This window comes from Zeugodacus cucurbitae, chromosome 5, assembly GCF_028554725.1.
Source record: "Zeugodacus cucurbitae isolate PBARC_wt_2022May chromosome 5, idZeuCucr1.2, whole genome shotgun sequence".
Lineage (NCBI taxonomy): Eukaryota > Metazoa > Arthropoda > Insecta > Diptera > Tephritidae > Zeugodacus > Zeugodacus cucurbitae.
The window spans coordinates 48,416,583-48,431,621 of record NC_071670.1 but is presented as its reverse complement, the minus strand read 5'-3'; the positions used below and the strand labels follow the sequence as shown (position 1 = coordinate 48,431,621).

Below are 15,039 nucleotides of genomic sequence, written 5' to 3'. Positions count from 1 at the left end.
GGACATAAACTATACAGACATACATATGTATGTAGACATGTATGCAAATGTACGATGTATGAATGATTTATTAGCACAGACAATATGCTACAAAATTATAAAACAAAGAAAGGTAATCAACAAAGACTGAATTGAGTTGCACTGAGATGTGGCTATACGAATATGTATGCACATACAAACATACACAAAAGTAACTTGTAAACTGTGGCAGCTATTCCAAAGTCCATCATCCGTACACAATTTACAGTTGATTGTTGATTTTTCAACAACAGCTTTATTACCGATTTTATTACAAGCAACTATCAATGAACGTAAAATACAATTTCTATTACAAGAAAATTGTCTGAATCAATGTGTATATGCAACAAGCGGCTTAGCATCTTATAGCATTAGATAATCAATAACAAACGAGCGTTTTCAGATGAACAACAATTAGGAAATTGAAGTATTATATGCGAGATATGATTGGAACTAGACTTCTTTAATTATACTACTCAAATATAGAATAAAAATAGAAGAGATTATATATATTTTTTATAATAAATGTTGCACATACCTTTATATACAATAAAAATATATTTAAATCCGTTGATTTAGTATTATTTCTTGAATTTGTTGAAACACTTCGTTGTATCTGCGTTCCTGTATTAATAGGTAGTTTGCCAAAAATAATTTCCACAATGGCAATAGCAATAATAAATACACGGAAAAGTTTTAACACTTCAGTACTGGCGTACTCAAAGCAGACGTCTTGCAACACAGCGAAAGGAGGTCGCAACCGCGTTAAAATGAGCGTTTTACTATAAGAAGGCGCCAATGACAAACCCAAATGTTGATAAATGACACGATGACGTCGAAAAGTGGAGGAATATGTTGGTTGTTGAAACGACCGATGACGACCTAGCCACTGACAATTGGGGGACGTTTGGACATTTTTTCGCCTCACTTGCGGCACACACATTCATATTTGCACTTTTCACTTGCTTCCTATTCCACTGAACTTTTTTGAACGGTTTCTTATATATCGACGTCAATACACTTTGAATATTTTATTAGTATCTAACTACACAAGCACTTTTTATATGGTTTGAACAATTCATTCAATATAATGATTGCAACGACAACAGAAATTTAAAGAACTGCAAAACAATTTAAATATGAAAACATTTTTGCACAGCTAGCAATTATTTCACTTCTGCTATCATTCGCTTCAATTCAATATTTGTATGTGCACTTTTCCATTCTTCTTTCACATTCACTTAAACGCCAGCAACAACGACGTCGACGACACTCGATTCACTTTGACACTGGAAGCAGCGCGTTTGCTGACTTTGCTTTTGCTGCCATTACCTTCGACGTTGGAATTGTGCAGAGCAGCGAAAAATGAGGGGAAAAAATACTGTCGGTTGAAAGGTCCGCGCGGACTGGATACGAATGCGCGAATGCATGGAGAGAGCGAAAAGGCAAAGAAATTTTTTCACACAACTTTCCGACCGGTTGACGGTTTAGATAATCACTTACACTTGTTATTAATTATAACTAAAGTTATATTTACATTTTATATTGTTAGGTAGTGGTCATTAGTTAATTACAATTAGATTTATTTAAATGTTTCTTTTACATTTAACTTCGATTCGTTCTTGCACTCGCGAACTCGGCTGCCCAAAAAACACTTCAAAAAACTTCTTGGACGAGCGAATTAGGACTGCTGTGGTGTACGTTATTTTAATACTAAGTCATGCTACGATTAAATCAACGTTGCGTTAAAAGCGTACTAAATTTTTGATTAGTTGGATTTAAATTAATTCTCTTTTGCTTCTATAGCAATAAAAAACATTTGAAATTAGGAATAGTCGAAGCAGTAATCATTCATTGATTAAATACTAAATGTAAACCAACGTTTTATGGAACAATAATTGTTGGGAATTTCTAAAATAAAAAGTAATTTAAACTTTTCTTCAGCGCTCGCAAGCACTGTTCATTAGTATTGCTCTAATGCGTTCGGTAAAATATGTCATTCGATATTCCTTATTGAGGTCATCAATATTATTGTGTTCAATATATTGATTGTAAAGCAGAAATATAATTAATTATTCAAATTGATAATAAATATAAATAAACGTAAGGAAAAATCCGATTAAATCTTGATTTCAATTCAAAACAAGTAATGCAGAGCAGCATCTTTAAAGTATTTGCGCCGGAAAGTGACTATATTCAGTATTTTTATTCTAATTGTTTTAAGATAAAGATGTTTTATTGGAATTTGTGGGTTCACTTGTTATTTAGCCAACCTTAAATATAATTGTATTTAATTGAAAATGTTGCTATATATACTTCCTCACTTTGACTACATTTGTTGACAATCCAAAAATTGTATAGTCTATCTGCATTCTGCGATAAAGTGCTACAATGACAGATCGTGTGCAACCCTGTGGGGAAAAGATGTTTTCGAAGCAACAAATTGCCATCGCTGATCAGATTGTTCGAAAATTTCAACGAGTGTGGTTTGATTTGTTGAAAGTGGTGTTCGCTTGTAGAATATTTTATATATCTACCCCTGATGGAAATAAAATCTAATTAAATACAGTATAAACGCGGAAAAATTAACAAATATTCCATATTAGTTAGAAGTGTAAGTGTTAAATAATAGAACAGTGTTATTAATTATGTAAGAATTGAAGTGTACGGTCGTTTATAAATACAACGAAAAAAGAAGCGATGATTTCATTCATTTCGCAAGTCAAGTTGTGTTGAATGGCGTAAAATTTGATGGAAAATTGTAGTGGTAGTGAAATAAATATCCAATGAGAAAATAAAGCAAGAATGTTGACATAAATAGCGGAGAAACTCCAGTAACTCCAATATGGCATCATCAATAAAACTTGATTTGATAAGTAAACCTAGATATTTGTGCTAAAGAATTACTAATTATTAGTCATCGTATTGCTGGAATAACACTTCACTTAAATTATCTATATATCTGTATGCATAAGGAATACAATAAATGCATAAGCAATCAGTGCCACTCCCCATTGCAAACTCCTTTACATTAGCTAGTTGCAGCGATTGTGTATGATACAAGGCTCCTGCATATATATGTAGAACAAGTTAACAAACGCCCACAATAATATAGTTGTACATACATACACAAATTTTCTGTTTTTGCTAGATTTGACTTGATTTTTTTCACTAAAACAAACAAAATTCTCAACTCTTAACCGACCGCCGTGAATGAATATATGTATTTTTGTCATCGATATAAGATTCATTGCTTTTTTTCTACTAATTTTTATTCTACCAATTTTGTTGTTTTTGCTTTACTCTAATCACAGTTTCTGGTGTTGTACCTACAATATTATTTGCTCGTTGTTTTTGTTGCTTTAAAAATGAGTGTTGGTGTTGCTCTGTGTGTTGTATGTGCGTGGGCTAAATATAGCCAATACAACCCACTAGCGCCAACATCATCGCTTTAATTTTTTGAAAGGAGACACACATCTGCTCTCAATGATTTTGGTTTATATACATACATACTTAACATTGATGAAATGTACTTTTTATTTCAAAATAAATTATTTGGATATTTTACAATCTTTAGATTGGATAAATCAAACAAAATTGTAGCTTTCTATCCTTCAAAACATTTTATACAGTGATCTACAGTATATACTGGTTTTTGGGAGTATTGCCGAAGTACAATATATTTCTATAAATATATTTTTTGTAACAATTTAGAACGGATTCCAAATTTTAACATGTAGCTAAATCCAGACATTTCAATTTAGTCATTACACGCTAATTACTTTTCCCTATTTTCTTACAGCCAATAAAATACAAACATATACCTAACCCACTAATATGTTTGTTTTCACAAGTATTTACCAATGTTTTCCTTTGTCAGATTGTATTTTGGCGAGAACTAGTTACTGCCTCAAACGTTATTACAACAACATAAACCTGTCTGTCTTCCGGTTCAACACGTCTTCGTAATTTTAATGTCAGTCAATGAATTGGCGTCAATAGGCGCCGCTTCATTATGCACATACTTATTCATTTTGCATGTAGCCATTAGTACTTTGTTGACCTGCCCTTATTTAGATAAAATTACTACTACTTCCTCTTAAGTCCCGTACCCATTGTTTTAATTAAAAATCCATTTAGGTTGCACAAGCACGATTCCAATGCCAGTTTATAGTAGCAGTGTGGTATTCGTCACACTTTTAGACGGCGTTATCGTGCCGGGGCTGTCGTAATTGTTTATTGTAATTTTATGCGTGTGCTTTTCGCATGTATTTCGTACCTTATGTGCACTTTTCTTTATCTGCCTTATTTTCTACTATATAAATGTGTACATACATATATACTATGTATAATATCATGAAGATTTAAATGTTTTTTCTTGTTTACTGTGTGATTTCATTTTCTTGGACACTACCTACCTTTCGTTGAGCTCATATAGCAGTGCTTATGGCAGATGAGTCATTTTGGCACACAATTTGATTCATATGAAATCGTGCTGAGTGTCTCAACCAAATAAACCAAAGCAACAATGAATAATGTCAGCAGCGATAGCGAATAAAGAAATTAAAACACTGAAAGTAAATAAATAAAAAAAAAAACATCTCAATTGCCAATTTTTTACAATTTCTTATACATAAATTATTAAATACATATATATGAATTAGCATATACATATCATTTTTTTCCACAAATAATATATTATTTATTTATTTCAATAAAAATTTACATAATTTCGGGTTCTCTTTTACTAAGGCTAAACAAAACATCTGGGTTTCACATTTAACCAATTATTATATTTTAAATACATGTATATGTATGTATTTCTTAAACTTTGTGGTGTATTATTCCATGTACGAGTTATGCGTCAGCTTTTTATGCCAACAGTTCTAATTATTATAAAAAAGTTAAAAGTGAAAAGTGACTCCTATTTGAGAATGATTCAATATTAAATCATGAAAAAAGTGTATGTATGACATAAACACTTGAAAGTAATAATAATTACATATGTATATGGAAATGAAAAATAAAAATAAACGAAAGTTTCATTACCGGAAGTGATTACCTTACAATAATATAGAATATAGTTTTAGTGCTACTGACTACATTTAAAACGTTTTCGTTTACTATCATATCGAATAATCGAATCGTTTAATTTCGTTTTAACAGCTTCCTGACCAACATAGCCAAACATGTTAGCACATCCCTGCCGCCTATCGGCCGCCAAACGGCTGGTGGCCCTTTTATTTGCCACAATATTCGCCTGCAGTAGCATTTTAAGTATTGAAGCACAATTCTCCGGTAAACTCATACAAGATCCATGCGTGAACAAGGCATCTTGTCATGACTGTATACAAACACAAAATTGCGCTTGGTGCATGCAACCAGATTTTGTTGATTTACCACGTTGTTTTAAAAATAGTATACCAAATTATTGCGCGGAAGAGTTCACCTGGAACCCACATACAGAGCAGAAATTCACTATTAATCGTGAGTTGACACGTGGTGGTAATGCCAGTGCCGCAGCTGGTTATGGTTACGGTTATAGTGGCTCCTACGAGGGTTCATCATATAGTAGTAGCTCTTCGTCTAGTTCGTCATATGCCGGTGCTTATGGTAGTGCAGCCGCAGCTGGCGCTGCAGCTTCTAGCGGCGAAATCGTGCAAATTAGTCCACAACGTGTCAGCCTTAAGTTGCGCATAAGTAAGTTGAGTTTGGAAGAACAACATATGTATCTTTGCTTTGGATTTGTGTGCTCATCTTTTAAACTTTCTTGTCAGATCAATTGCACTCGCTAAACATGCGCTACTCGCAAGCTGTAGATTATCCCGTCGACTTATACTATTTGATGGACTTGTCCAAATCTATGGAGGACGATAAGGATAAACTGTCGGCTTTGGGCGATAAGCTCTCAGAAACTATGCGTAACATTACATCGAATTTCCGTTTGGGCTTCGGTTCGTTCGTGGATAAGGTGCTTATGCCCTACGTTTCAACTATACCCAAAAAGTGAGTAAGCTGGTTGCAAGTAATATTTACGTGATTTTTAGGGTTAGGAATATATTCAGGCAGGTTCTGCAATCCGAATGAAAGTGAAAATTAAAAAAAAAAACAATGTGGAATTTGAAAAGTAAAAATATATCAAATATCGGATTGAAAGTGAATTTGTTTGAATTTCACTCGGAAGTGAATTACAGAACCTGCCTGATTGTGTATGTTTATGATACTTCTTTATTGAAAACAATATTTTTTTGTATTTTATTTATATATTTTAGTATATTATATAAGTTTATGTATTTTATTAGCGAATTATGCAGTTTTTGAATTATTTATGTTTGAAAATATTATATTTAGAAATATCTTTAATTAGAATAAAGGATTAACATTTTTTACATCGCTTCATCCATGATTTCTATATAAAATATGATAATTTCTTGATATTTTTTAAAACAAATTTTCTTAGAATAATTTCTGCTAAAAGGAAATCATTAATTTGTATTAATTTTGCATATATATTTTATTAAAAAAAAAGATAAATTTAAAAACTTTAATTTTTTGTCATTATACGGAGTTTTTTTGTTGAAAAGCTGCACAAATTAGTTTTATTATAGAACTTACATATATTTTATTAGAAATTTTATTTTATATTATTTATTTTTAAAAATTAGTTTTAAATGTTAATTTCGCTTACATTTAATAGAAGTTCTATTCCGACTAATACATACTTACATAGTATAATAATAATAATATATATATTTTTCGATCTTTTTTTACCATGTTTTCCTTGTTCACTTTGTTACTGTTATTTGCCGTTGAAATTTTGTTTGCCGTTCATTGCAAATTGGTTACGCATTTGAAAATTTTCATTCGATTTGTACAACAAAAAAAAAACACACGAAATACGGAAATTATTAAACACAAATTAATAAACAATAAATACACTAAAATGAAAAAACAACAACTAACCAATAATTTTGCATTAATTGCAAAAACACATTGCTGCTCTTACTACAACAAAAACCCAATCGTTATTAATGCGCTGTAACAACTACAAACAACTACAAAAAAATAAATGTCAACTACCTTCCACCAAATATTCACAATAACAACGCAAATTACCAACTACCAACCACATTTTGCTACAATTACAACTCTAATCCAATGAAAACAACAAACAACAGACTCGAAAGGCCCTGCGAAGGCTGTGAGGCACCGTATGGTTACCGCAACCATATGCCTTTGAGTACAAATACCTCAACGTTCACTGTAAGAAGAAATGCTTTGGAATTATTTCGTATACTATTTGTCCTAATACTTTTAGATTTATTATCTTTTTCTCTGCTTGCTTATTGCACATCTGCTTGTATCTCTTTTTTTCTATTTTGTGTCTGTATGTATATTCGTGGTATGTTTTTTTTTTGTTTGTTATTTGTTCTGTTCTACTATTAATTTAATTTTTTTCGTATTAGTTTTCATTTTTTTTTTAATTTTTGCTTTTGCTGTTGATCGCAGTTCATAAGTAATATTAACATGTATGTATATTTTCTGGTTTTTTGGATATATGTGCTACCTAACCAATTTATGCTGTCATGCTAGGTACTAATAATTTTACTATTTCCACTTTAGATTTATATTTATGCGTTCTTTTTTGGTGATCTTAGCCTTGTACACTACATAGTATATTGCACTTGCTTTGGTTTTGCTTTACACTTTCTGCTTTTCATTTTACAGCTGATTTGCTATGCATGATGAATTTATGGTTTATGTCAATTAGAATATTTATTATATATTTGCATAAATGTAATGTGTGTTTATTTTGGGCACGATCTGTCGTTCAACTGTGACCATCATGGTGTACTGAGTGCCAAAAGCCATTGCATTTTGTAAAATATAAAATTTATAAAGAATTATTTTTTTTACTATCCGCTCTCGCACGTGCCTGAGTTTCAAAAACAAAATTTTTTAATGCAAAATAAAGGAACATTTCAAAAACAAATTTTTTAATGCTAAATAATGCAACATTTTGTCACTCAGTCCACCTCAGATGTACTTATTTATATTTATTTTGTTTATTTTTAATTGTTTATACGTATATATATTTGCACTTTCCAGCTAGTCCCTTATTAGTTTTATATATTCTAAATTATTTATAAGTTTGTAAACAATATTGGTATACTTAAGTTAAATATAGCAAAACCAAAATTATATTACAAAATATTGGCATTAACCGAAGAAGTCTATGTAATTATCTCTTTTGTATCTCTTTCTCTCTATTACGCTCACATTTGAATGTTTCGTAAAATTATGTATAATCAACTATTTTCAATACCGCTAACGATATGTGCTCTAAATTACGTATATAAATACAATTAAATATACATACATATACATGCATATATAGCTTGGAACATCCATGTACGAATTGTACTGCACCATATGGCTATCGTAATGTTATGGCTTTAAACATGGATACATATCGATTTTCTGTAAGTTGTTGTTGTAAGCCGTATGCTAATTTAAGAAAATGCTACTGACTGATGGAGATTCAATAAAAATAGTTTTATAATTTATAATTTATTTCAAATGCAATAGAATATGAAAAATATTGTACCCTATAGTGTGTCAATAAGTTTTACATTGTTATCTCTCAATTAATCATTTAAAAGTTTTAAATGTTGTGATCTGTCATATGAAACAGCTGATTTTGATTTATCAAAACTATATCACATTTATTGACACACCCCTTAAGAGGTTAGGTGAGTTTCTAAAAACAATAAACCAAAAATATTTCGTTAGTATATGGATAAAACTAGTTAATGAACGAAAGAAAGAAGAAAAAAATAAAAGAAATTGTGAAATTTGAACTTTTGACCGAATTTTAATCAAAAAACTCACTTTTTTGGGTCCAAATTTCGCCATATATTGGCTTGAAAAAAAATAGTTTTAATAAAAAAAAAATCCTTCGTTCATTAACTAGATAATGCTATTTCAAAGGTGTGTGCAAAACTCGAACAAAATCGCTGCATAACTTTTTCAGATATCGTGTCCACCGACTTGAAAATTGAGTTTAAAGACCTTTAAAGTTTTACATTCATACTGACGTGACCTGATGGATTTTAGAATATTACTCGAATTTATTTGATATTTTTGAATAATATATGAAGCATATTGCACTATTTAGTAAGATTTTTTTTTCCAAATTGTTGAAATTTTAGAACCCACCTAACCCCTTAAATGAAATTTAATTATTATTTTATTTTAGTTGAAAATAATAGTAAATCTTGAATTCTATCAGTCAGCATAAAAAATCTGAATTTGCATGTTAGAAATTCTCTCATAAATTGTTTTGTGGCATACTAATTTATTTGCCGTGGTGTTTGCTCTAACCTTTGCATGTAAACTGTATGGCTGGTAGATGGTAGCATGTGTAACTGTAGTTTCCCCTCGCTTAACTAAAAGCTTTTCCTGTTATATTTACATTTATATTCAATGATTTATTAAAAATTGTACACTCTTTATAAACAAAAAATATAAAATCAAGTTTAGAATTTTAAATTGATTTAAAAACTAATTAATTTCAAAAACAATTACTTTGTAAATTAATTTTCATTAAAAATCATTTTAAAAATATTTAAATTTAATATAAGACAGTTGTTTAATATTTGCTCTAAAGTAAAAGAAAAATAGAAACTCATTTTACCCATTATCTAAAATAAACTTAATATTTCATTAATCAAATCGACGGTTTTGAAAAGTTTGAAATTTTAAATGTTTGAAAACAAGGTTAAACTCATGCCCTTATAGCATAAGCAATTCAATAGAAACCAAATCTAATCAGCTTAACGTTTTTATCTTTCAAAAACTAGTGAATTCTACATTGTTGCTATACGATTTGGAGTCTATTTATTATTATTAGTCTAGTATTGGAATTTACAGTTAGGAGATACTTAAAAAATACAAAAATAATATTTTTCATAAATTGAATTCGCAGTATAGATATATACATTCCTATAGCAGAACTTATCTAATTCACGCTCTTCGTTTATATTCCCTAGCAAACAGTGCAATTCCTTGTGCGAATTTTTATCTATATATTTACTTTGTCCGCCATTGATAAATATAGCATTTTAATAGAAAAATGCTTACTGTGACATCATGGTATTGCTTATCTCAAATGTTGATAAAGCTGCCTGCCTTGACAAATCGGTCTAAATCAAATACAAGCAAAATATACTGAAATGTGTCAATCTCTACTGAAATACTCATAACTGAATTCTCATTTTTTAATATATTCTCGGATTTTATTCTAAATCTTAAATTAATATTTGAGGTTATATTTTATTTCAAATGCAATTATTTTTAAATTGTCAGACATATCCATATAGTTAAATCTCAAATCAACTAAAAATTGAGTTAAATCGTACTTCAGTAATACATCATAAATTTTTAAAGATTAATAGCAATTAAAAATAATTTAGCAGCATCTAAACTTTCTTCAACGCTAACCAATAAAGATCTGCTAATTTTCATTTTTATATTTGTTTACTAAATTTCTAAAAAAAATACTTAAAATGTTGCCGCTAAAGAGTGTACCATCAACAAAATAAAATGTTTCATAAAAACCCTTCCAAACTATGCTAATAATATTCTTCCCCCTCCTCCACTGTAAATGGACTTATTTAGTCCGAAGTGAGTCGTGCTGCTGTGTCGGGTAATTTGGATGCGCCAGAAGGTGGCTTCGATGCTATCATGCAAGCGATTGTTTGCCGTCAGCAAATCGGTTGGCGCGAGAAAGCGCGTCGTTTGCTTGTCTTCTCAACGGATGCTGGTTTCCATTATGCCGGTGATGGCAAAGTATGTAGAATACTATTTTTTTAATTTGTTGATATTTTTGCACTGAAAAAACAATTTTTCTTTACACGCAGCTCGGCGGCGTGATTGCACCCAACGATGGTGAGTGTCATTTAAGCGGCGAAGGTCTCTACACACACTCCGTCATACAAGATTACCCCAGCATCTCACAAATCAATCACAAGGTCAAGCAGAATTCAATTAACGTCATCTTCGCAGTCACCGCCAATCAGCATTCGGTCTACGAAAAGCTATCGAAACACATTGAAGGTTCGTCGAGCGCTGTGCTATCGGAGGATTCCTCGAACGTTGTCGATTTGGTGCGCTCGGAGTATAGCGTAAGTTTGTGACAGACTTTTTTTGGTTGTAATTATCTCCATATTTAATACAATTTCGTTTTGTTGCACAGAAAATTTCCTCTTCCATTGAAATGAAGGACAACGCCACAAGCAATGTGAAAATCACCTATCACTCCGCCTGTCTGAATGGTGGCTCTGAAATACCCACCGCCAAGTGTGATGGTCTCAAAGTTGGCGATGTGGTGAATTTCACTGCACAAATTTTGGTCACCAACTGCCCGACGGATCCACGTGAATGGAATCAAGTCATACAAATCTATCCGGTGGGTATTAATGAGAGTTTGATTATTGATTTGGAGATGCTTTGCTCTTGTCCATGCGAACGTCCTGGCTCCACCGGCTATGAACTACACTCACCCAAGTGCAAGAATCACGGCACACTAATGTGTGGCATCTGTGAGTGTGATGACATGCATTTCGGTCACAATTGTGAGTGTTCAACGAGTGATGTGCACACTGGCAGCGACAAAGATTTAGTCTGTCGTCCCGATAATACCACACAAGTGGATTGTAACAACCGCGGCACATGTCTATGCGGCGTCTGCGAATGTGAGAAACGTCAGAATCCCGAGGAAATCATTTCTGGCAAATTCTGTGAATGCGATAACTTCTCGTGTGAACGTCATAAGAACTTGTTGTGCTCGGGACCGGATCATGGCACATGCGAGTGCAATCACTGTGTATGCAAGCCGGGCTGGACGGGCCCCGCATGCGATTGTCGTGCCTCGACTGACACCTGCATGCCACCAAATGGCGGCGAAATATGTTCGGGACATGGTGAATGTGAATGTGGCGTGTGCAAGTAAGTTATTTTCGACAAAACCTAAAGAATAATTTGTGCTAAAACAAAAACAACAACATTGCAGATGCAAATCTACGGATGAAGGTCGTTATTCCGGCAAATACTGTGAGAAATGCCCAACATGTGCGGGACGTTGCCTTGAACTGCGCGACTGTGTGCAATGTCAAATGTACAAGACCGGTCCGTTGAAGGATGAACAAGAATGTGCCAGAAACTGCAGCGCCACTTTCGTGCCCATCAGTGAGGAGAAGATCGTTATTGACGAGGAGAAGGACGAATTGATTTGCATATTCTACGACGAAGATGACTGCAAATTCACATTCAAATATAGTGATGTGAACGACAAACTCGAAGTGCATGCACAGCAGGAGCGTGAATGTCCACCAAAGGTGTTCATGTTGGGCATTGTTTTGGGCGTTATAGCCGCCATTGTCTTGGTCGGTTTAGCCATATTGCTTTTGTGGAAACTGCTGACGACCATACACGATCGGCGCGAGTTTGCACGTTTCGAGAAGGAGCGCATGAACGCCAAGTGGGATACGGTGAGTGGGGGGGAACATAGAGAAAAAGTTAAATATTTTTTCGATGATGCGATAGGAAATTTTTATTTTTTTTTTCGAATATTCGAATTCGAAATTTATTATATTCGATAATTTGTTATTTAATTAAATTATTTTTGTTTTACAGGGCGAGAATCCAATCTACAAGCAGGCCACATCGACTTTCAAGAATCCAATGTACGCCGGCCAGTAAGCGCTACCACTAAAGCAGTGCCACTAGCGGCGCTGCCAAATATTAAAATTTGCTTAGGCAATGTTGCATTGTTTGGGTTACGAATTTCTCTCTAATTGCCATACAATAAAGGAAGTTTATATCAGGAGCTGCGTATTTCTAAGCGAAAAGTGAAAAAAAAAAATTTTAAATGAAATAAAATCAACTAAATGTATATTGTGTACGAGCAACAGCTAATTAGCAGCATAGAACTGAAATTTTTATAAAAAAACATATATTGCTTAAGCTTTTATAGACAGTCGAAGACAGTTGAAAGAATTTTTAGTTAGTATATAAAGCACTTAGTTGTTGTTGTGTGCTACCGTTTGCATAATGTGTATATGTTTCAACACTATACTGCCATTAAGATATACATACATACAATATTATACATTATATACACATATTGAGCAGAAATGGAGCTAACTGAACGAGCAGTAATGCACATGTGCCTTGGAAATGATATACAGTTTAGACATATACAACTATTAGAAGACAAGGAAAACATTTTGGATTCTTTTGAATTACAGTTGCAAACTTCAAACAACCTTACAAATATATAAAAATTCATATAAAGTTAGAAATACACGAACTAGCTCTTCCTAACCTAAAAAAACAAAAAACAAAAAAAATTATGGAATATCACATGTATGCATTGCCTATTTGCGTAAAAAAGATATATAGATATATAGTTATAGCGAAAATCCAAATTGTAACTGTTAACGAAGCACAAAACGAATATGAAAATAATTTAAAAATTTTTTTGTAAACAAATTTACACTACTACAAATGTGCCTACTAAACATAAACATACATATTTCTACTAAATGTCAGTTGGCGTGTTTTTTAACGAAAATTCAAGCATGTAATTTATTAACAAAAACAACAAATCAGCATACAGTCTATACAGAACAAACGTGGAAACTGCGTACTTTTCAGCAGACAAGTACTTGATTTTTCAAAGCAGTGTATTTAATTTAATTTTTAATTTTTTTGTATTAAAACAAATATATTAACATAGTTTTTAAGTATATAATGTAGTATGTACATTAAATTATGCGACGCAATATGTAAGTAGCTGTGCCGCGTACGCCAAATTGTCACATCAAACAATTATTTTTTCATTATTTAAAAAAAAACATATTTTTAAGACAAAAATAAACCAAAATTGCAATAAGTCCAAAAAGCAACAATTTTTTTTTACAAGTTAACTACAAAAGTTGAAAAAACAAGGTTACTTTTAGCTGATTTTTTTAAGAATGTGAATTTTTTTGTTTAACTAAAATACATTTTTCTGCCACAATTCTTACTACTTTGAACCCATTCTTATTTGTATTAATATTTTAGAAAATTGCGCTTTTCTTTAGCCGCAGTCAATGTGTGTTTAAACGTTACTTACAGCAATATTATTATGTATTATTTTTATATTAAAACAAAAGAAAATAATTGTAACGGCATATTTATATTCTCCTTTTACCAAGAATTTTGTACTGATCTATGCAATTAAAATTAAACACTTAATGCAATTTAGTTGAAGAACAAGCCTAAACATAAATAATAAAGTGTAGTTGGTACGCCATTTGCTATTTAATTGTATTAGAAAAATGTAAGATTGTCAGTTTTTTGTTTAGTGTGTGTTTTTTTTATGATTTTAATATTAATAAAATCTAATATTAAGTTAAAAGTGTGTTATTGACTAATTTTTATTGTGGAGGAGAGTATTCTAGATACGAGAATCGCCAGTTTATAAATTGTTTTTGTAATTGAAACAAGTAAGGAAAGATTTACACACAATTTGACCCATATATTCGGCTTAAAGTCCAATAGAATAAGTAAAATCATCATATATAGTATATAGGCTGAGGTAATTCCTGAACTGATTTCACTAATTTTTACCACGAAGCTCATATATATATTATATGAGGAATAAAGCCCACCGTGTTTTTGAAAAACCTATAATTAGGTAAATGATAGCTAGGAAAAATTATGTCCCGATTTTATCAATATTTGGTAGAGAGACACATTATTAGAAGAAAAAGATTGCCACTGAATTACATTAAAATATCTGAGAGATTTTCCGATATTTTCGGTGAAAAATTACCATAAGACACTCGAGTTCTTCATATTCGATATCCGGGGCATTGAAAATTTATAGTCTGATCTCGACAATTTTTCCACCTCAATATACCTCAACTCAAATGCAGTACTTGTATAAAGTTTTATTATGCATACTTTATAAAG

The 15,039-nt window shown here is 31.8% G+C and overlaps 2 protein-coding genes across 4 annotated transcripts in view; one reads left to right on the top strand and one right to left on the bottom strand.

Moving 5' to 3' along the window:
* Positions 1-1,682, bottom strand: part of LOC105212213 (rho GTPase-activating protein gacF) — a 108,585-nt gene extending 106,903 nt beyond the window's left edge. Inside the window, exons 1-2 of one of the 2 annotated variants that reach the window (XM_054231659.1) lie at positions 1,522-1,678; positions 557-1,139 (exon numbers count right to left, since the gene is read on the bottom strand). The gene's annotated coding sequence lies outside the window, so the exon portion shown is untranslated. Of the gene's footprint in view, positions 1-556 lie in introns of both variants that reach the window. The other variant, XM_011184070.3, reaches the window with a different exon arrangement.
* Positions 1,683-2,462: 780 nt separating this feature from the next.
* On the top strand, positions 2,463-13,627 carry LOC105212212 (integrin beta-PS). 2 transcript variants are annotated; one of them, XM_011184067.3, is made up of 9 exons: positions 2,463-2,632; positions 5,185-5,718; positions 5,796-6,024; positions 8,417-8,501; positions 10,699-10,869; positions 10,941-11,204; positions 11,276-12,027; positions 12,092-12,569; positions 12,715-13,627. In XM_011184067.3, the coding sequence occupies exons 2-9, from the start codon at positions 5,208-5,210 to the stop codon at positions 12,778-12,780; spliced, it is 2,556 nt and encodes an 851-aa protein (XP_011182369.2). In that variant the 5' UTR covers positions 2,463-2,632; positions 5,185-5,207; the 3' UTR covers positions 12,781-13,627. The 2 variants fall into 2 exon arrangements, with proteins under 2 accessions (XP_011182369.2, XP_011182368.2); XM_011184066.3 differs by lacking the exon at positions 8,417-8,501 and adding an exon at positions 7,197-7,281 and having other exon boundaries at positions 2,464-2,632.
* Positions 13,628-15,039: the final 1,412 nt, after the last annotated feature.